Raw genomic sequence first — 23,122 nt, forward strand, 5'->3', positions numbered from 1 at the left:
CATTTCATTTTAATATATTGAAATAATTCGTTAAAATATTGGTTGAGGAAGGAAATAATATAACACAATCCTTGAAAAGTATTGAAGGATCTACTATTGATGATTTAGTGTCCTTTATTAGTCATCATACGTTAAATGCAATATGTGGTAAATATATTTATAAAATAAAATATTTATTTTGGCGTTTCTATCATATTAATAAATATCAATTATGTTTATATTAATTTTTATCAAATTGTAAAGAAACATAAAAATTTCAAATATATTATTCAAATGTATTATCTTATAAAAAAAATTTGAAGATATAATTTTCAATCAAAAAAGTATTTCTCAATTTATGTAATAATGAAATTATTAACAACAAATTAATAAAAATAAATAATATTTGTATATATTTAGAAACTGCCATGGGCTCTTCTTTACGAGAAATGGGTGAATTCTAAAAGCAATATCGCCAAGCAATTTATGAAATAGGAGAAATTATATTTTATAGGTATATAGATAGCTATTCTGGTAGCATACTTTATATTATATTATATATTATATAGTTACAATTATTTTTAATATCAAAAAGAGGAAATAAAGCTGTTACAATATAATTATTATATAATTATTAAAATATAAATATAATTATTAAAAATTACATAAAAAAGCTATACAAAAACATATTTGTTAAAAAATAAATAATTTATTAAAATTTATATATTAGAATGTGTTATTTATAGAACAATGAGACTGTGGCTAGCTTCCGATATAATATTTGCATTAACGTCACTAGGCAAAAGACAAGCCAAATGTTTAAAAATATTACATGAATTCATTGAGAAAGTGAGTAAAAATAATACTATTTAAATTTGAGAAAATTCTTTCTTAAATAAAATTGTGATAAATTTGATATAATCTTCTAAATAGCTTAATACTGACAATGTGTCCTATAGCAATACTTTAATAAAATTTCAAAATAATAAAAATATATATATCCTCGTTCCCTAGGTTATTGCAGAAAGGAAACGATATCATGAACTTACTGAAGGACAATATTTATATATAAAAAATTTTGCAAATGAGATAGACGATATTGAAGCAGATGATAAGGAAGTAATGGGAGGTATGTATAGAATATAAAACATCTGTTTTATATTAATTCAATACTCATAGATTATTTTATCCATTCAAGTGACGAAGAAACGACTCGCTATGTTAGATCTTCTGATATCGGTAGCTCAAGATTATGGAATGAGTGATTTAGATATCAGAGAAGAAGTCGATACATTCATATTCGAAGTAAGCATTTGCATCTTGTTGATATTAGAAATTATATAGAAATAAAAAAAAAGATGTTAAGAGATAAATGATTATATAATGAGATATAATTGTTCATTTTATTACATATAAAAGAGCATATAATTGTAATTGTATCAAACAAAAATGAAATAAAAAGGAGTATTTTATAATTTATTAGTTTTAGTAATGAATTATATATAATCTGTTGAAATATAATATTAAGAAGTAAATTTAAAAAAGACTTTCTATTACAGGGGCATGATACTGTAGCGATGGGTCTGACTTATGCAATATTGTTACTAGCTGAGCATAAAGATATTCAGGTATTTGGTATATATTAGAGCAATTCTTTTTTTAATAAATGAATTTTCAATAAACAGCATAAAATATTGATTTGAGAATATATACTCATATATCTTTTTATTACTCAAATACCTTTTTATTTTATAGCTTAATATTTATTTATAAGATATTAATTCGTGTACAAGTAACGAAGCACTTTAATTTAATATATAATATATAATTAAAAAATAGCCATCAAAAGAAGGATGTAAAACTTTGTTTTATAATAGGAATGTGTCAGACAAGAAGTTAGTGCCATTATGCAAGCAAATGAAGGAAAACTTACTATGTCAGCGTTAAATGATATGTCTTACTTGGAAAGATGTTTGAAGGAATCGTTAAGATTATATCCTAGTGTTCCTTTGATAATGCGAACCTTATCAGAGAATGTAAAGCTACGTGAGTAATTAATTAACTATTATCTATTGCTAGAAATGTTAAACCGACTATATCATCATGTGGTGCATCGTGAATAATGCTAAAACAATTTGCAATTTTTATTTGGCTTTGAATTTATTATAAAAACTCATAAAATTCATCTCTTCTTTTAATTTTGACAAAAAATTTCGAAAGCAAAGTAATTTGAAATTTTTACATAAAAGTAGCGTTAATTGGAAAACAACGCATTTTCTGTCCTAATCTACGTTCATACCAAATTTTTTTCTTGTTTTTGGATTCTCAATTAGCCTTTCAAGCGATTGACTTTTTTTGAAATACTTTATATATGTATATATTTATGTACATATAAATTATATATTAAAATACATATTATTTTCAGAATCATATTTGGTGCCTTCTGGAACAATAATGTCTATTAGTATCCATGACATTCATAGAGATCCCAATTTTTGGCCAAATCCAGAGATATTCGATCCAGATAGATTTTTGCCTGAGAAAATTCAAAATCGTCATCCTTATTCTTATTTACCGTTTAGTGCAGGACCGCGGAATTGTATAGGTAAAGGAATTGTATAAAATGTTAATCTTTTTGTTATATTGCAAAATACTAATACATATTTATGAATAATAGGGCAACGGTTCGCTATGTTGGAAATGAAAGCTATAATAGCACCATTGATATATAATTTTTACTTGGAGCCTGTAGATTATTTAAAGGATCTCCGTTTCAAAACAGATCTTGTAAATCGCGTTACAAATCCAATTCGAGTACGATATGTCCCAGTCAATCGTATGCCATTTACTTCGTTTAAAGACACATAATTTTATTAAATATGAAGAAATTTTGTTTAAAAGCTTCTTGCTAGATAAGAATCATTATTATTCATGAAAATTGTTATGTTTTTTAAAATAATATATACTTATTTTTTATATTTCATTGGTAAGGTACTACCTCTTATTTATATCTCTTAACTTTTAATAATATTCACTTAAATAATGGTCTTATTTAATAATTTTAAATATACATTTTATTTCATAAATAAACTTAGTATATATGAAGATATATCTGTTTCGCAAAATTTTTATTATTATCTTATTTATGTAAATGTATTTTATATTTTATCAAACTAATATATACATATATTTTTAATATGTTTGTTTATATCATGTATATAGAATAGCGCGAGGTTATTTTGTTCAATTTCTACTTTAAGATAATATAAAAATTTATAAAAATATAATGTATGTCTTTTCAGTAATACGCTTACAATTGCGTTACACAAATACGATTGTTTCCCAATATAAGCATGGTCTTTAAATATTAAATATATATATTGTTTAGAAATACAAATATTTTTGCTAACCGGTGATCGAACAAGCGCCATTATATTATATTTATTTTATACAAAATACAGAAAATATAATATATTAATATTAATATTATAATGTTAATTAGAACATTCATTTTGTTAATTAATGTTATCTTACAATACAATCTATGACTGATACTAACGAGTACTAACAAGGAAATAATATTGTATAAGAATAAAAATAAAGTAAATCAAAAAGAAAAAAAGATATATGTTATAACATTTATGTTTTTTTAAAGATATTAGCAATAAAATTTAATTTTACGTTTAGAGTTATTTAATGTATATACTTTTAATATATAAAAAATTTCAGAATGACTATAATTTTTTTGTGTGTATCTCTTATTACATTTTGTAATGTATACCTTAGATCCAATACAAAACAAAAAGTTAAAACGTTGTAAAAATTTTGCTTATTTATTGGGACGAGAAGTTATTATAATAATATAATTATTTATGCAGTATTATGTATATAGATATTTATGTGTATTAAATATAGAAAAAAATAAGTGGCTCATAAATTATTTGCATTATTATTAAGTTATTAACGCAATAAATTACAAAGATAAGAGGTTTAAGACTCTTAAAAAAACTATTTTTAAAAAGAACGCATTTTCAACAGTGGAAAACCATTGGCAAATTAAAGAATACAGAATTAATATAAGAATTAATTGTATTCTATTAGATAATTATAATAAATTTATACATATCAATTATATATACAATATATGTATACGTATATATATGTATATATGTATACATATACAAATGTATACACATATGCATGTATGCATAGGCATACTTAAAATATTTGTATACTGATATACATATAAAATATTTCTTTAATACATATTATTATAGATATTGTTTACTTTTAACAACTATATTATCACATATATATTATAAATAATAATATAATAGATGTTTATAACAATATTTTAACAATAGCAATAATACACTTTTACGCGACTCATGTTAGCAAATGTTGATAACGATATGTTAATGAATGTTAATAAATTGTCGACATTTTATTTGCGTCTAGATGCATTCTTGTCGGAGTTTGGACTTTTTAACTTTTAAATAACAAGTCTAAGACCGGTATAGCCAGTTCTTATATTTATCATCTTAAGATAACATTCCAACCAATAGAATAGCTGTATGAGCTTATTTAAAACGATCTTAAATATAAGAACTAACTATGAATACTGGCTTAAGTTCTTATTGGGAGTGTCAATTGAAACGTCGAATGATCATCATAAATCTTCCCGTTTAAAGCCGTTTGATCAATCGTTAATTTATATACTGTGCTCAGAAAAACAATCTATTTAAAAAGTAAGTGATTTAATTATTATCATCTTCGTGCAATGTTGTTTGGTTTACTTGTTTTGCTTCGTGCTGTGTGAGTAATTGTCAGCAGAAATATCATGCATTTTGAAAATTTATATATCTTTTATATTGTTATCATTACTGATAAGAAATTTACAAGTTAAAAATATTTTGTTTCGTACTTTCTTTAAAATATTAATCAATTAAATGTTGAAAATGTTTGATTATATAAATAATTTATTAATATAAAATAACGAAGTACAGTAATTAATCACAGATGTACATGATATTAATATAATTAAGAGGCAAAAAGTAAATGCAATATGTGATCGCAATATTTTTAAAATAGAATGGAATTTTTTATGTTTTTTTTGTTTTTTATTGCCATTTATATATAATGTAAATTGTATTTATTTTATTTCTACCAATATATCTTATTGATATGTTTTTTATGTAATGCATTAATCTTATTTACTCATTTTGTAAAAGTGTTGAATAGAATAAAATAAAGTTTATAAATTTAACGTGTTATTAGAAATTGATCGTTTGGTAACAAATCACAATGCGATAAGCGCGTGATGATCAGATATAATAATATGATCATATATATCATATGATCATATAATCATATATATATATATATATATATAATAATATGATCATATATATCATATGATCATATATATATATATATATATATATATATATATATATATATAATAAAATATATATACATAAAAATTTTATATACAATTAAGAATGTATAGAATGTTTGTGATGTACATTAAGTCTATTTTTTGATGAAATCATAATTCTCAAAATTATTTATTAATAACTGTTTATTACATTACGATCTCATTATTATTGATACATGTCTTCTAAAGATATAGTTAATCACTGCAAAAAATAAAATACAAACTGTATGATGCTTTTTCAACTACAACATTTACATACATCATTGTATTTTCATTTTATTGCTTCAAATGATATGACCTATAATATGACCTATTTCATTCAGTCGATTAAACAGCTATCGTGCAGATACAAAGTTATCTTATATAAAGGCATTTTATTATATACATCAAAGAGATAAGTGGCAGTGATTCAGTTGTGATCAGTAAGTGACAGTAAGTGAAGTTATTCCAAAGTTAAATATAATCTTACCTGTTGAAATTTTAGAAATACAGTTAAAAGCATTGTTAAAATTATTTTAATTGCATAACGTGCGTGTAATACAAGTGCGTGTTTACAAGATTCTATAAAAAATTACAAATAAAACTATTATTAACAAATATTATAAATATTTTTTATAAGATAAATAGACATTTTTTATTCTCTATTATACATCTTGTGCCAGAACATGATACATTAAAAATAATATTCAAGATTATTTTTTAAATATAATAAAAATATTTATGCGTTTATCAAATTTCACAAGATACATTTTATATAAGAGCATTTTCTTATATGATATATAATTTTTTTTAAATTATGCAAAATATATTATTTTAATAAAATTCTTATTATAGAAGATCTTTTTAAAAATATAAATGTCATTATACACTATATTTTAAATATCAAAACATACAGTTTATACATTGAGAAAAAACAAACTATCTTAACAAAATATATTTTAGTAAAAATACAATATTTTAACTGTAGTTTAATAAAATAAATGTAAAATATGAGAATATAAGAAAATGATCTAAAATAAAGTTTAATATATAAATAACTTTTATCTGTCTAAAAATATTAAAAAATTATCAATTACAAATTATAAACGTAAAAAAGTAACTAAAAATAAAAATAAACAATTTTATAGTAAAACAATTTTTTTCAAAGACAAAATAAGTTTCTTATATTGTATAATGCATAATTATATAATTATATAATTATAAATAATAATTTACGTTTTTCTAAAACATAGTCAATAAAATAAAGTCAATAAAATTTTTGAAAAGTTATATAACGTATGTAATTGTATGAGATAAATACACACACACACACACACACACACACACACACACACACACACACACACAACCGTGCGCGCGCGAAATTTACATGTGCATTATGTGCATTATCTCTTATATAAGCTGTTCATAAAATTCATAACAATTTCATACAAATTTCCATTATTTAATTTTATATTGTTATAATAATAAAAATAATCTTATTTTTTTTATTACAGCATATTATATTATGCAACAATTATGCAACAATTAACATTCAAAAATTAGAAGAAGAAATAAAGAAAAATTGAAGAAAGTTTTATATTTTCAAATCATACACAATGATCATTAATTTATTGCTACTGTGTTTCCTTCTTATACTATTATATTATTACTGTACTCTTTACGACAGAAAATTCGCGCGATTTATTAATAAAATACCAGGTTTACCGACACTTCCATTGATCGGTCATGCTTTCATATTATGGAAGTCTTCGAAAGGCAAGTGCAATTTTTTGAAAATCTGTAATTCATTAGTTTGATTTAATTATATAAAATGTTTATTAATTCAGAAATAAATAACAATTGTAATCCAATTTTGGTAATGGTAATCTAATTTTATAGTACTAAGTCAAAAACAAAATGCAAAAAGTGCATGTTAGACTTAGTTTCTATATGTATAATAAAGTACTGTTAATTTTAATTATAATATTACAATTAATATATTTAAATATTAGTATATTTATATATATATATATATATATATATATATATATATATATATATATAAAATTGATTTTATGATTTTTAAACACAGATAAGAGTTTGGAGAGTTTGATTGTAAGTCTTTTATTATCGAATAGATTATAATGCACAGAGATAAGTTGGTTTTTCTAAATAAAATCAATAATAAATTAAATGATAAAATTTTATTTATTTATATCATAGTTTATACATACAATTTAAAAAACAACCAATTTAGGTCATTTACTACTAAATTTATTTTCATATGTACATATTTTTCATATTTTAGAAGATTTTAGGAATCTACTGTACATACAATGTAAATGTTATTATCCAATTGGGAAGACTTGGATAGGTCCAATCGCTATGGTTACTGTTTCTCATCCAAATGATATACAGGTAAAGAGTATAGAATCATTTATCAATTATTTATTTATTTTATTGATTTATTATATGACGTTTTAACAGTAAATTTCACAAATATCTGAGAGTACATAATATCAGTTATTAAATTATTGGTAAAAATCAGTTTTCTAAATTGTTTAAGCGATTATTTAGGTATAATATTACAAGCCATCTGCGATAAATTTTTGTATTATATTTCATTTCCTCTATGTTATTATTTATTGAAAATATAATTTATTAAAAATATCATTTTATTTATTTTGATTTATCATTTTAGGAAATATTAAGCAATACAAAACACCTTGCAAAAAGTCATATATCTAATTTTCTAAATCCTTGGTTGGGAACTGGACTATTAACTAGTGAAGGTATTGTAAAAAATGTTTTAATTGTCAAATTATTTTATTTAAACAAAGAGTTTAAATAAAACTTGTACGACATATACAAGAAATTTATATAGATATTTAATAATATTATAGATATATAATAATATTTATGTGATATAATTAATAAATAATATAATAAAAATGTTATAAATAATTTATTCAATATTATTATTATTTATATTTGAGCACAATCTATATACAAGATCATAAAATGAACTTGACTAAAATAAATCGACGAAAATGATCGATATTTTGGTATCGATGTTTGAACCGATGTTCAAACAAGGCTGAGCCGATTGAGTTCTAACTAAGCTCGATTAATAGCTCAGGCACAAATTACATCATATATGTGTTGTTAATTCTTTTCTTTTACATTCTACCTTCTTATTTCTATGTTCTGAGTTTATGAAATAAATATTAAAAGTTAGCAAATATATTATCTAATCTCTGTTACAGGAACAAAATGGCATAACAGGCGAAGGATACTAACACCTACATTTCATTTTAATATATTAAATCAATTCGTTGAGGTGTTGATTGAGGAAGGAAATAATGTAACACAATCTTTGAAAAATATTAAAGAATCAACTGTCGATGACTTAGCATCCTTTATCAGTCATCATACACTGAATGCAATATGCGGTAAATCAAAGTATATATCTATAAAACAGGAAAGTTTAGTTTAGCACAGACATATTTAAATAAATTTTTATTAATTACATCTAATCCTCTAATAATTTAGAAATTTTATATTACCTCGAAAAAAGCTGAAAAATACAGCTTTCAATCAAAAAGTTATTTTTCACTTTATAATGATCATTATATTAAGATTAATATAATAAAAATAAATACTTTTGTAATGTTATATATTCAGAGATTACCATGGGTATTTCCTTGCGAGAAATAGGTGAGTTCGAAGAACAATATCGACAAGCAATCCACGAAATAGCAGAAATTTCATTTTATAGGTAATTCACATAAATAGCAATTTTAATTAGATATTTTATATTATACAATTACATCTATTTTTAATTATTTATTAGAAAGAGAAAATAAAGCTATTATAATATAATTGTTAATATATATAAAAATTACATATATGCTATATAAAAGAATATGTCTATTAAAAAAAATTATATATTAAAATTTATATAATTTATATAATAACTTAGACTACTAAGACCATGGTTATATTTCAATGTGATATTTGCATTAACACCAATGGGTAGAAGACAAGCGAAATGTCTAAAAATATTGCACGGATTTACTGAAAAAGTAAGTAAAAATCATATAAATGGTAAGAATTTCTCTTTAAATAGAATTGGAATAAAATTTTAATATAATATTCTGAGTATATAATTCAATATTGTCAATATGTCTTATATTCTATAGCATTATGATAAAATATTAAGATAATATATACTTTCTTTATAAAATATAAAATATATACTTTCTTTATAGATTATTGCAGAGAGGAAACAATATCATAAAAGCACTAATGAACAATATTTAAAAAACTTTGCAAATGAGATACATAAAATTGAAACAAATGATAAAACAGACATAGGAGGTATGTGTATAAAGAATATGCAATATTCTATTGTATTAAATTAATACTAATAAATTATTCTATCCATTAAGTGAAGAGAAAACGGCTCACTATGATGGATCTTCTGATATCGAAAATTCGCGACAATAAGATGAATGACGCAGACATTAGAGAAGAAATTAATACATTCATATACAAAGTAAGAGTTTGTTTTTTTATTAATAAAAATCAGGAAAAGAAAAGTTAGGGAGGAAAAGTTACATAATTGTTCATTTTATTAATAAAAAAGCATAAAATTGTAAATAATTATATCAAATGGAAAGAAATAAAAGAAATATTTTATAATTTGTTAGTTGTTTTAGTAATGAATTATACACAGTTTGCATGTAATAAAGAAATAAATTAAAAAAAAACATTTTCCATTATTATACAGGGGCATGATACTGTAACAATGGGTCTGACTTACGCAATATTATTATTAGCTGAGCACAAAGATATCCAGGTATTTGATATAATAATTTTTTAATCAGTAAATATATTATTAATTAATATGTTAAAAGAGTTAGTGTTAATGTTTTACTCTTAACAATATTTAATTAAATAATAAAAAATATGGATTTGAAAACACATTTGCAGAAATATCTTTTGTTTTTATTTATAGCCTAAGATATTATTTTATACAAATATAATCCAATAGTTTATATTAATTAATACTCAAAGAAAAATCCATCAAAAGAAAAAAACCAGGTAAACAAAATGTAAAGTTTTGTTTTAGGAAAATGTCAGAAAAGAAATTAATGCCATCATGCAAGCAAATGAAGGAAAACTTACAATGTCAGCCTTAAATAATATGTTATATTTGGAAAGATGTTTGAAGGAATCATTGAGATTATATCCTAGCATGGCTTTCATAATGCGAACATTATCAGAAGATATAAAGCTACGTGAGTTAATTAACAAAATATTTTACTAAATAAGATATTAAACAATCATAAAACAATATTTTATAGTATAGTCCATGTATCTCTTTTTCACAAATTTTGTTACTGTTAAACTCTTTCATTTTGTGTGTGTGTGTGTGTGTGTGTGTGTGTGTGTGTGTGTGTGTGTGTGTGTGTGTGTGTGTCTGTGTTAATTATATATCAAAATAGAAATATGTTATTTCAGAATCATATTTAGTACCTTCTGGAACGTTAATGCTTATTGGTATCCATGATGTTCATAGAAATCCCAATTTCTGGCCAAAGCCGGAGATATTCGATCCAGATAGATTTTTGCCTGAGAAAATTCAAAATCATCATCCTTATTCCTACATACCGTTTAGTGCAGGACCACGGAATTGTATAGGTAATATATAAGATATTATTTGCTTTATTATGTAAAAAAATACTAACATATTTTTTAATAATAGGACAACAGTTCGCTATGTTGGAAATGAAAGCAATAATAGCACCGTTGGTATACAATTTTTATTTGGAACCTGTAGATTATTTAAAGGATCTTCGTTTCGTAGCGGATTTTCTAAATCGCGTTGCACATCCTGTCCGAGTACGATGTGTTCCAATCAATCGTACGCCATCGACTTTATTTAATGCCACATAATTTTTTAATAAAGGAAGAAATTAAAATTTGATTTAAGTTTCTTGATATAAAAGTCACCAGGATTATTATATTTTTCTTAATAATATATGTTTGTTATTTGGTAAAAGGTGTAAGTCATATCTTAATTCTTAATGATACTTGAACATATATTTAATAATTTTAAATGTACATTTCATTTCATAAATAAATTTTATGTATATGAAAATACATCTATTCTTCAAAATTCTTATTATAATTTTATTCATTTAAATGTATCTTACATCTTACAAAAGTAATATTTTTAATATAATATATCATCTCTCTGTATCAGATATGGAATAGATAGGCTCTATATAAGTTAATTTAGTTAATATAATTTAAGTTAATTTAGTTAACATATTAGTGTATATTTTGTTTTTAACATATATAAAATTTCAGAACGATTATGTATTTTTTATATATCTCTTATTGTATGTTTTGTGATGTATTCTAGAAACAATAAAAGATAAAAATTAAAAAATTGTAAACACTTTATTATGACGACATATTACGAACAACACATTTGTCAATATCTGACGTGAGGATCAGCAATAAAACTTTATCATCGAGATAAGATCGCTTTCAAAAACTGAAAAAGAATATGATATCCTTTCTCACAATAGTCTTTAACAAGTATTTATCGCAAAATAAAATGTAGTAATCAATTATATTTAATGCAATGCTAGAAATCTAAGACATTTTTAAAATAATTTTCTTCAAATTATTTTAATAATATGTTTCTATGAGTTGAAATAAGGAAAATGTCACATAAACAGATCTTAAAATGCTTTATTAAAAAGTGGTTTATTTGAGTGGTTTATCGAGTGGTTTATTGTTTGATTTATGAACAATCTAGAAATTCAAATTTTTCAAATTTTTTTTCAACGTTTTTATTGCGGATTTTTATAATGTCATGACCTGTATGTTTCTTGCTTAACAATTCAATTTGCACTTTCTCTGACGCACATTTAGAATGATATTTATGACTAATGGTTATGTTGTTACGTGATTAATTAACGATATGATTGACTACGGGAGGATGCTGTATCGTGTTTTCAGGGGATGTTTAAAAGAAAGATTAATAATTAGTATTAAAATTTGCCGTATTATACTGAAAATGACCCGAAATGGAGCTGAAACGTATACACCAATTTTTTAAATAAACTTAGTTGTCACTTGTATAAAGAAAATTATTACGCAAAAAGTACCGCGCCTATACTCTTATTAGTCCTTTTTTCTTAATTTTTTTTAATTAAAAAATTATAATAAAAATATCTGCAAGAAACAATTTTTCATCTAAGTTTGCGTTTCAAAAACGCTGTCCGCTCATCAATACAAGCTTAGCATCGATAAAATATTGAATTTATCATTGCGATTGCGTCGATAACATTTCATATATATATTGATTTATCTCTTGACGTGATCTCTTGTGTTTGATTGAAATTGTTCTTCAATGTTCTTCACATATAAAAGTTTAACGTAAAATCTGTTGATCTTGAAGACTAAAATATCAGTACTCCAATCAATTTACCTTTCGAGTTAATGTTTATTTAATTTTTATCACACTTGTTTTTCCTTAATGCGCTGTACATTCATTTAATTATCGATTGTATAATCATATGAAAATCTGCATACTATTCGAGAAACAGCTAGAAAATGAGGAAAGGAAATGAATTGACTATATCTGATGTTTCTTGTTTCATATTAAAATCATATCTAAAATTCTTGACTTAATCATTACATAATCCAAAAGTGGCCAACCTTAATAGTTTGATCGTATCATTATGAACGTTCGAAACTTCGTACTTTAGTATGTTATTCTGCTACAGAATTTTAAAAAAAGGAAAAAAGAAACTGTAATCATACTTATGCTTTTTTTCTCTTGCATAAAGGCCTTTATTATTCACTTTTAATAAACTTAAAAGTATTGATAAATTATCGATATTTTTTTCTGTCAAGATTTCCTATCGAAGTTTGGACTGCACTTTATACTTTTGTTAATTATGCATAACGAGCCTGAGTTTTTATCGAGAGTCTTGATTAAAGTAATGAATAAGTGAATGTATCGGTCGCCATGAAATGGCTTCATGTTCAAGGCTGTTTTGTTAGGCAAATACTCTGACAAATAATGCTGATCAGAATTATATTTTAATATATTATATAACGTTTATACTAATTCTATAATATTTTTATCTTTCTTTTCCAATCGATTATATTTAATTTTTCTAAGCTTCTTATATAGTTGTCTTATATCGTTAAAAAAAATTTTAATATTTAAATAAAGAAATATGTTACATAATGTAACACACACACACACACACACACACACACACACACACACACACACACACACACACACACACACACACACGAGCGCGAGCGCGCGCGTATACATAAAATTTTAAAAATTACTTGTTTATTTAAAATATATTTGCCAATCGTGAGAGGATTTATTATAAAAAAATATAGAAATAATATCATATTACATATTCTGTGATTATTAAATATAGATACAATGTATATTATATATGCAAATTTTATATTTACCTAAGCAAATATAAAATATTTATAATGTACATTAAGTCTATTTATTAAGATCATAATTACGAATATTGTTTATTAATAGTTATGTTATTATTATTATTATTGTTCTTATGTCTATTAAATACTGCAAATCACTGCAAATAATGAACTTAAGCTACATACTACTCTCTCAACATTTATCATTTTTCATTTCGGTCTTGCGCATTAAGTGACGCATCACTTGTCAATATAAAGTTGATCAAGTTGTTATCGTACATAACTTATAAGAAAGTCACCTCGTGTACATATGTCAGATAGAAAATGACAGTGATTCTGTTATGAGCAGTAAAACGTTGGTTCAAAAAAATATATATAGAAATATCAGTTGCAATACCTTAGAAAAATATTTAAAATATTTTAAAAATTTGGTTTTAAAAATAAGTATATAGTGCTTAAGATTTTTATACTTTTTTAAGTTTCCCTAGGAACATAAATATATTAAAATAAAATCAACATTAACTTTAAAATATTTTTTGTAAGATAAATAAATATGTCTTATTGTATATTTTATGCTTGAAGATAAAACATTATTAAAGGTAAGATTTAAAATTCTTTTTTTAATTACAAACTGCTAGTTTAAGTAAAACTTCAGCGTATATCAAATTTTGCAAGATATATAATTTATAATGTTTTTCTATGTAAAAGATAACATTTAAACTTATATATATATATATATATATATATATATATATTTATTTTAATTATTTAATTAATTAACTCTCACTAGAAATTAATAATCTTTTTAAACAATAAAATCAATATTTTGACATTGTATGCACGTATGACACATTGTATGTACAATGTATTATCATACATATAATTATCACATACAATTAGTAATAATTTCTATTTTTGTAAAATGTTATTAATAATAGTTTTTGAAAAGCTACACAGAATATCATATGAGATAAATAAATATATGAAATATATTTTAAGCTTACATGTTTATATATTATCTCTTATATAAGTTGTTTATGTAATTTGTAAGTTTTCTCTTATTTAATTCTATATTAACATGGTAATAAGATATAATATTATTTTTTTGATTGCAGAATATAGTATTTTAGATAATTTTTAAAATTCAAATTTTAATATTCAAATATTAAAAGAAGAAATAAGGCAAAATTGAAGAGGACTTTATATTTCTAAATAATGATACTTACTTTATTGCTACTGTGTTTTTTTCTTATACTATTATATTACTATTATATTCTTTGTGATAGAAAATTTGTGCAACTTATTGATAAAATACCAAGTATACCGTCACTTCCAATATTTGGCCACGCCTTAATATTATGGATGCCATCGCGAGGCAAGTAAAACTTCTTGAGACTTCTTTATTTTAATTATTTATAACTTTGAATTTTAATTACGTAAAGTATTATTTGCAGAAATATTAATAAATAAGTAGAAATACAGTTATAAATATTTAACTGTATATCTGGCCAAAAAAAAGTGCAGAAATGTGTACGTTTATTTTTTATATTCATTTGACAATATTTATTAATTGTAATTTTAGTTGTGTACTTAATATATTTAAATACTAAACAAAAATTTACATTATGATTAAAATACAAAAATTCAAAATATTTCTTTAATTAAATAGTTTTTATAATTATGATTTATTGTAACTGTCAAATAATTCATAATGCATCTATAAAATTTTTATCAAAAAATCAGAAAAATTGATATAAATTGATTAATTTTTCTGATTTCTGATAAAAATTCAATAATACATTAGATAATGAAACTTTATTTATATCTTATTAATAATAAAGATATAAATAATTTTATAGATACATGAATATATTAAATTTATGTTATTTATTATTAAATTTTATATTTTTCATATTTTAGAAGACCTTTGGAAGCTTCTGCATGTATATACTAATATTTATTATCCAATATGGAAGCTTTGGTTAGGACCATTTGCTTATGTCAGTATTTGTCATCCAGATGATTTAGAGGTACAAAAGATAAATCTACCATTTATCATTTATTTATTTATTTTTTTGATATGTTATATGAAGTTCAACAATAATTTTTATATTTCAACATTAATTTTCACTTTCCATGGTAATTTTAAATTTTTACAAGTATTTAATCATTGCAAAAATCAATGTCAATGTTATTAAGTTATTGATATAAGAGATATTTTCTCAAATAGTAGGGATTGCTTAGATACCATAATGTATTTGCAGTAAATATGCATGTATTATATTGCACTTTCTCCATATTATTATTTATATTACTATTTATTAAAAATTTTAATATTAATATTAATTGATTAAAAATATTGTCTTATTCAATTTGATTTCACATTTTAGAAAGTATTAAGTACTACAAAACATCTTGAAAAAGGTTCTGTTTATACTTTGTTAAATCCTTGGTTGGGAACTGGACTATTAACTAGTAAAGGTATTGTAAAAAGAATTTTTAATTCTTCTAAAAAAAAATAGTACTTTGTATAAAATAACTATAGAAAATTTACATGTTTTATATGATAATATAGTTATTAATAAACAATAAAGTAAGAAGATTATAAATATAAATTCAATATTATTAGTATTTTTATCTTGGACACAAGATATTAATACTTTCATTTGATTAATAATAAGATGCAAAAATATGATATTGATATGTAATACAAATAAAAAGAATTAACACGCAATAAAGCGAGGGAAATGAGTCCGCTTTATACACGAACAAAATGAAATTGATTCAACTCTTAACATCATGAAATGAAGCTAAGAGCTGAATCAATTTAATTTTAACTAGGATCAATCGATAGCTGAAATACAAAAATATTACAAAACGTAATGTTTCAATACATAAATATTTACATTATTTAACACATGTTTTTAATTATTTATAACTTCATTATATAGATATAAGAATAATACAATTCTAGAAAATTTCAACTGATAACTATTCCTTGGCGTTTTTTTAAAAAGTATAAGTATAAAGTTATAAAGTTTATTCTAACTTTGCAAGATTTTCTTTATTTTATAAGATTTTACGTTGGCGTTGCTTCTTTTCTTTTCTTTTTTTTTTTGATATTATATTTTTTGTACGATAAATGATTACTATTCTTTGCTATAAAAATTTACTATACATAAAAACTATTGTGTCTTTAAGGGACATTTTTTATTTTATAAGAACAAGGTGACGTAAATGTTTTGTCACGTGTATTGTATTAATGACAAAGTATTCTATATACTGCTGGAAATTTTTTTATGAAATAAATTTTTGTATACAAGTTTCAAAAATTAAGCGACGCACAAACTTCATTTTTTTACCTTTCTTTGAAAACGTTATTCTGTACGGATGAAACTTTTATTAATGCTATACAAAGAAAAATATAATTTTGTTATAGAAATTAATAAATACTATAAATTAATAAATAAATATTGATTCTTGCATCGAATTTATTAACTCAAAAATAGAAAAAAATTAAGAAAAGAATATAATAATTAGAAAAAATATTTGATATTCAAATATTCCAAATTTCTAAAGTTAGCAAATACATTCTATCTTATAGGAACAAAATGGCATGAAAGACGAAAGATACTAACACCTACATTCCATTTTAATATATTGAACCAATTCGTTGAGATGTTGATTGAGGAAGGAAATCATATGACACAATCTTTAAAGAATATTGAAGGATCGACTGTTAATGATTTAGTATCCTTTATCAGTTTTCACACATTGAATGCAATATGCGGTAAATAAATGTATATATCTATAAAACAAAAAAGATTGTTTCAACACAAATATTTCATCACATAAACATCGATTGTATTTACATGAATTTTTATTAATTATGTTATAAAAATTTAAAAATTTCATTGCGTTCTTTTCTAAGGAAATAAAGATAATTTTAAATCATAAAGCTATTTTTCATTTTAAAATGATCAAATAATTAAAATCAAAGTGATAGAAATAAGTAATATCTTTATATTTATATAGAAACTACTATGGGCACTTCCTTGCATAAAATGGGCGAGTTCCAAAAGCAATATCGCCAAGCAATATACGAAATGGGAGAAATTATACTTTATAGGTATTTCACATTCTATAGATAACAATTTTGATTAGATGCTTTATATTATATAGTTACAGTTTTATAGTTATATATATATAATTACATTTTTTTAATATCAAGAAGAAAAGCTGTTATAATAAAATTGTTATATTGATACATAACAATTATATGTAAGAGCTACAGGAAATGCATTTGTTAACAAATAAGTTATTTATTAGAATATATAACATAAATATATAACATTGTATAATATCTTACAGATTAATAAGACCATGGTTTGTTTTCGACACGATATTTGCATTAACACCAATGGGTAGAAAACAAATCAAATGTTTGAAAATATTGCACGAATTTACGGAAAAAGTGAGTAAGAATCATATTATTTAAATTTGAGAAATATAATGGAAGTATACACTCGTTTTCTAGATTATTGCAGAAAGGAAGCGATATCATGAACTTACTGAAGGACGATATTTAAAAAATTTTGCAAATGGGATAAGTAATATTGAAACAGATGATGACGAGATGTTGGGAGGTATGTATACGCAGAATATCCAATATCTGTTTTATCACATTAAAATCTTTAAGTTATTGTTATCTATTCAAGTGAAAAAAAAACGACTCGCTATGTTGGACCTTCTGATATCGGTGGCTCAAGACTACGGAATGAGTGATTTAGATATCAGAGAAGAAGTTGATACATTCACATTCGAAGTAAGCATCTACACCTTATTGATATTATACAAAAATTAAGGAAGATAAAAGTAGAACTAGTAAGAAGATCGCATAATACTGTCTATTTATTAAAAAAAAACATAATATTGTTAATTTAATATAAAAGAACTTGATTATAATATAACAATATATAATTGCAAATATATAATGTATATTATATAATTGTAAATAACTATATTAAATAAAAAAAAAGAAAAGTATTTTCTAGTTTGTTAGTTTTAGTATTAGATTACACATAGTCGATATGTAACGAAGAAATAAATTTGAAAAGAATTTTCTATCACAGGGTCATGATACCGTAGCGATGGGTATAACTTTTGCAATGTTGTTACTAGCTGAGCACAAAGATATCCAGGTATCAATAATTTTTTTAATTAACAAACATGCTATTAATTAATATATGAAAACAATTAATTTTGATGATTTATTTTTAATAACTTTTAAATAAACAGTAAGATATATTGAAAATACATATGCAGAAATATCTTTCCGTTTTTATTTATATCTTAAAAATTTATTTCATACAAGTAATGCAGCATTTTAGTCATGGAATGGTCATTAAATAACAATGTAAAATTTTGTTTCATGATAGGAACGTGTCAGAAACGAAGTTAATACTATAATGCAAGCAAATGAAGGAAAACTTACCATGTCAGCGTTAAATAATATGTCTTATTTGGAAAGGTGTTTGAAGGAATCGTTAAGATTATATCCTAGTGTTCCTCACATATTGCGAATCGCATCAGAAGATATAAAGTTACGTGAGTAATTAATTAATTAAATATTTTAGACATAGAACTGTAAGGGAATAATCTTTTATAAAAATATATAATAAATTAACATTGATTTTACTCAACATTTTAATAATTAAATTATACTTTGTTTTGTTTGCTATTTCTGTATTATATTTTTCATTTTTAATATATAATATTACACCGAATTATTTCATTTCTAAAGTAAATTTACTTATTATTTTTACTTATATAACAAATATCTCAATTCACAAAATTATTAATTTCTTTAGTAAAAGATTTAAACTTATATAAAGCGGTTTATAATATATGAATATGTATGCATACATGTATGTATGTATGCATGTATGTATGTATGCTTGCATATAAGCATGAGTATTTTTCACAAATTTTACTAATGTTTAAAAACATCTTTTTTTACATTATTTTGTTATTATATAATATGTATATGAATATAGATAGATGTATATACATACGTGCGTATGTGGATGCGTGCGTGCGCACGCGCTTGTGTATGTGTAAATTATACTACACGTGTGTGTGTGTGTGTGTGTGTGTGTGTGTGTGTGTGTGTGTGTGTGTGTGTGTGTGTGTGTGTGTGTGTGTGTGTGTGTGTGTGTGTGTGTGTGTGTGTGTGTGTGTGTGTGTGTACCATACATACATATATACATATTATTTTCAGAGACATATTTGGTGCCGTCTGGAACAACATTAGTTCTTAATATCCAAAATGTTCATAAAGATCCTAATTTCTGGGCAGATCCAGATGTATTTGATCCGGATAGATTTTTGCCGGAGAAAATCGAAAATCGTCATCCTTATTCTTATTTACCGTTTAGTGCAGGACCACGAAATTGTATAGGTAACGTATAAGATATTAATTTTCTAGTTGCATAAACAAATATTAATATATTTATGAATAACAGGACAACGATTTGCTATGTTGGAAATGAAAGCTCTAATAGCGTCGGTGATATACAATTTTTACTTGGAGCCTATAGATTATTTGAAAGATCTTTGTAACGTATTAGATCTTATAAATCGCGTTGGACATCCTATCCGTTTACGATGTGTTCCAATTGATCATACGATATAAATTTCGTTTAAAACTATATAATTTTGTTAAATAAAAAGATATTAATTTTATTTAAATTTTTAAATATAAAAATCACTGGAATTATATCTTTCTAAATATATATTTACTTGTTTGTGTAAGATGTTCTCATGTTGTGTCTCTGAATTCTTAATGATATTTGAATACACACACACACACACACACACACACACACACACACACACACACACACACACATTCTTGCTCTCTACACACACGTGCGTGCATAAATATGTAATATAAAATGTAGAATAGTATTAATCAAGAAACAAAAAAGAAATTTTTCTACACACACATATACACACACGCATGCGCGTGTTCGTGTGCAGTATACATATATGGAATAATTTTTATTGTTCTGATATCTTAAATTTTTTAATCTCAAGTACTGACAACAAGCAATTACATAAATGTAAGTTTAATATAATATTAACAAATTGTAATTTAATTTGTTTTATAATAATAAAATATTTTCACAATTAATATTTGAATTAACATTTCCGACAGCTTTTAACATTGCAAAAGTTTTTTATCCGAAATTTTTACCTGACTTTTTATAAATGTAACATTAATATAAAATTTGCAAACAATATTTAATTTTTAATTTTAAATTTACAAATATTTATTAAATGAACATTTTATAATTAGTAAATCGTGTATAATTAGAAAGAGAATTTCTGAATATACTACATATACACACACACACACACGCGCGCGCGCGCACTAATTTGATTTAATTCTGATAAATATAGAAAGAGGGAAAACAAATAAATAAGAAGTATAATGATCATATGCAAATAAATATTTTTTAATAATTCTTCTTTCTCGCCTTTACTGAGAAATATATATTATAAACAAAATTTTAGTAAATCTTTTCATATTTACAAAGAATGAATATTGCATATTAATAATTAACATATTTAAAAATTTTTTTTATTTTTCCTTTCTCCTCCCTTTCTCTCTCTCTTTATCACCTGTTATTTCTGTTATTCTCTTCTCTTTCCTAAATATTTACTTAAAAACTTAAAGATGCAATCAATTTAAATAAGTTAATAAGTTTTATTAAGTGTATATTGTCCAAGAATTGTTTATAATTGTAATTGTCTTATAAATTTGGAGCAATTAATATAGATGTCTTGCAAAAAAAATGTGAAAAAGGATAAAAAAATAGTGATTTATCAATACAGTTTTGTTTCGTAAAATCTGTAAGTATAAGTGTATTATTGTAAAATAAAATAAATTAATAAATAGCTTTATTCCAGGATTAAATATACATAAATTTTAAACTATTTAACTCTATTCATTTTAGGCGAACGAATCCAAGAAAGTATATTTAATTATCATAAATATGTATATACATATATATACAATATAAAATTTAATATTAATTTTATAAATTCGTTACTTTAATTTAAAAAATTCGTTACTCATTGCCCCAATAATAACAAAATTAATCTGCAACTATGATTCCGTAATAGACAAATATACTATTCATTCAAATTATAGCTGCTGAAAATGATATTTTAAAAATTAATTCTTATGTATGTATCAAATCTTTTTGCTTTTCATCTGTTACTGAAATAAATAAAATGTGGCTTTAAAAATAATCTTTATAGAAAAAAACTCATAAAATTTTAAATCTTTTTTTTCAAATATAAATTATTAAAATATATTGATTCAAATAAATAAGAAAAAACGATCAATTTTATTAATTGACAAGACATGTATTTACAAAGTTATTCCATTTCCATTTCAATGTCCGATATCTCTCGTACGTCTCTTTTTCTTCGCAAAATGTCAAATTATCAGGTTCCCTCGCAGTATAGAACACATGTGAAAAGCAGTCGTAAAACCACTCGCCAAAAATTTTTGTCGATTATAATTGCGCGTGGACTAATTTTAAATAAAGTTTTTTGCGCCGATACTTTACAGAATTCTACAGTTGTCCATGAAAATATCAAATTCCATCACATCTCAGCAAACTTTTCGAGGCACACGTTAACTCCAAGCAAGTATTAAGCTCGAAGTGGAAAAAGATAAATTGATTTGATGGCTATTATGAGAGAAAAGCCACCGAGGCTAATTATCTAGACAATCTAGACAAGAGAGCTTCTCAAAAACCGTCAGCTAATCTCAAGTCATATTAAAATTGCTATTTACTAGGAATTGGAAAAAGAAAAGATAATTTATCAATGAAAACTGATCTTTAATGTTTGTCACATAACAGCCATTGATCAATTCGTAACAATGATATATTGAAAACAGAAATCAAAAAAACTAACAAGGTCAAATTAATCGATCAAAGTCTTGCTGATTGAGATAGAATCATTTATCGAAAACAGAACATGTTTTTAATTAGCTGCTTATTGCGATTAATACAGCTGCACGAAAACAATACATTACGAGTGTATAAATGTATGTGTATGCTGCTAACATCATCCATCAAAGATGAATACATATTTATGTACATAAATAAATCATTCCCACTTAGAATTTACAAATAATCTAATTTT

General features: G+C 23.4%; 3 protein-coding genes across 12 annotated transcripts; all 3 read left to right on the forward strand.

Moving 5' to 3' along the window:
• The first annotated feature begins 27 nt into the window (after positions 1 to 27).
• On the forward strand, positions 28 to 3,284 carry LOC148938303 (cytochrome P450 4C1-like). 2 transcript variants are annotated; one of them, XM_089085111.1, is made up of 9 exons: positions 28 to 147; positions 400 to 493; positions 710 to 828; positions 994 to 1,108; positions 1,178 to 1,284; positions 1,539 to 1,607; positions 1,857 to 2,025; positions 2,405 to 2,584; positions 2,657 to 3,284. In XM_089085111.1, exons 3-9 carry the CDS (start codon positions 730 to 732, stop codon positions 2,845 to 2,847), a joined length of 930 nt encoding a protein of 309 aa, XP_088941237.1. In that variant the 5' UTR covers positions 28 to 147; positions 400 to 493; positions 710 to 729; the 3' UTR covers positions 2,848 to 3,284. The 2 variants fall into 2 exon arrangements, with proteins under 2 accessions (XP_088941237.1, XP_088941236.1); XM_089085110.1 differs by having other exon boundaries at positions 726 to 828.
• Positions 3,285 to 4,595: 1,311 nt separating this feature from the next.
• Positions 4,596 to 11,564, forward strand: LOC105427553 (cytochrome P450 4C1-like). Of its 5 annotated transcripts, none has more exons than XM_089085101.1 (13): positions 4,596 to 4,727; positions 6,913 to 7,174; positions 7,707 to 7,816; positions 8,100 to 8,190; positions 8,665 to 8,850; positions 9,083 to 9,176; positions 9,381 to 9,483; positions 9,670 to 9,778; positions 9,850 to 9,956; positions 10,191 to 10,259; positions 10,533 to 10,701; positions 10,925 to 11,104; positions 11,169 to 11,564. In XM_089085101.1, the coding sequence occupies exons 2-13, from the start codon at positions 7,015 to 7,017 to the stop codon at positions 11,357 to 11,359; spliced, it is 1,569 nt and encodes a 522-aa protein (XP_088941227.1). In that variant the 5' UTR covers positions 4,596 to 4,727; positions 6,913 to 7,014; the 3' UTR covers positions 11,360 to 11,564. The 5 variants fall into 5 exon arrangements, with proteins under 5 accessions (XP_088941227.1, XP_088941226.1, XP_088941229.1 ...); XM_089085100.1 differs by lacking the exon at positions 4,596 to 4,727 and adding an exon at positions 5,740 to 5,848; XM_089085103.1 differs by lacking the exon at positions 4,596 to 4,727 and adding an exon at positions 5,802 to 5,959 and having other exon boundaries at positions 10,983 to 11,104; positions 11,169 to 11,390.
• A 2,612-nt stretch (positions 11,565 to 14,176) lies between these two features.
• LOC148938304 (cytochrome P450 4C1-like) lies at positions 14,177 to 20,710 on the forward strand. 5 transcript variants are annotated; one of them, XM_089085095.1, is made up of 13 exons: positions 14,180 to 14,496; positions 15,013 to 15,272; positions 15,818 to 15,927; positions 16,288 to 16,378; positions 17,502 to 17,687; positions 17,933 to 18,026; positions 18,269 to 18,371; positions 18,435 to 18,543; positions 18,616 to 18,722; positions 19,015 to 19,098; positions 19,336 to 19,504; positions 20,178 to 20,357; positions 20,422 to 20,710. In XM_089085095.1, the coding sequence occupies exons 2-13, from the start codon at positions 15,113 to 15,115 to the stop codon at positions 20,589 to 20,591; spliced, it is 1,563 nt and encodes a 520-aa protein (XP_088941221.1). In that variant the 5' UTR covers positions 14,180 to 14,496; positions 15,013 to 15,112; the 3' UTR covers positions 20,592 to 20,710. The 5 variants fall into 5 exon arrangements, with proteins under 5 accessions (XP_088941220.1, XP_088941221.1, XP_088941222.1 ...); XM_089085096.1 differs by having other exon boundaries at positions 19,030 to 19,098; XM_089085094.1 differs by having other exon boundaries at positions 14,177 to 14,252; positions 15,184 to 15,272; positions 18,435 to 18,722; positions 19,030 to 19,098.
• The last annotated feature ends 2,412 nt before the right edge of the window (positions 20,711 to 23,122 follow it).

Source organism: Pogonomyrmex barbatus, unplaced genomic scaffold, assembly GCF_055798465.1.
Source record: "Pogonomyrmex barbatus isolate J1 unplaced genomic scaffold, ASM5579846v1 scaffold1, whole genome shotgun sequence".
NCBI classification, from domain to species: Eukaryota; Metazoa; Arthropoda; class Insecta; order Hymenoptera; family Formicidae; genus Pogonomyrmex; species Pogonomyrmex barbatus.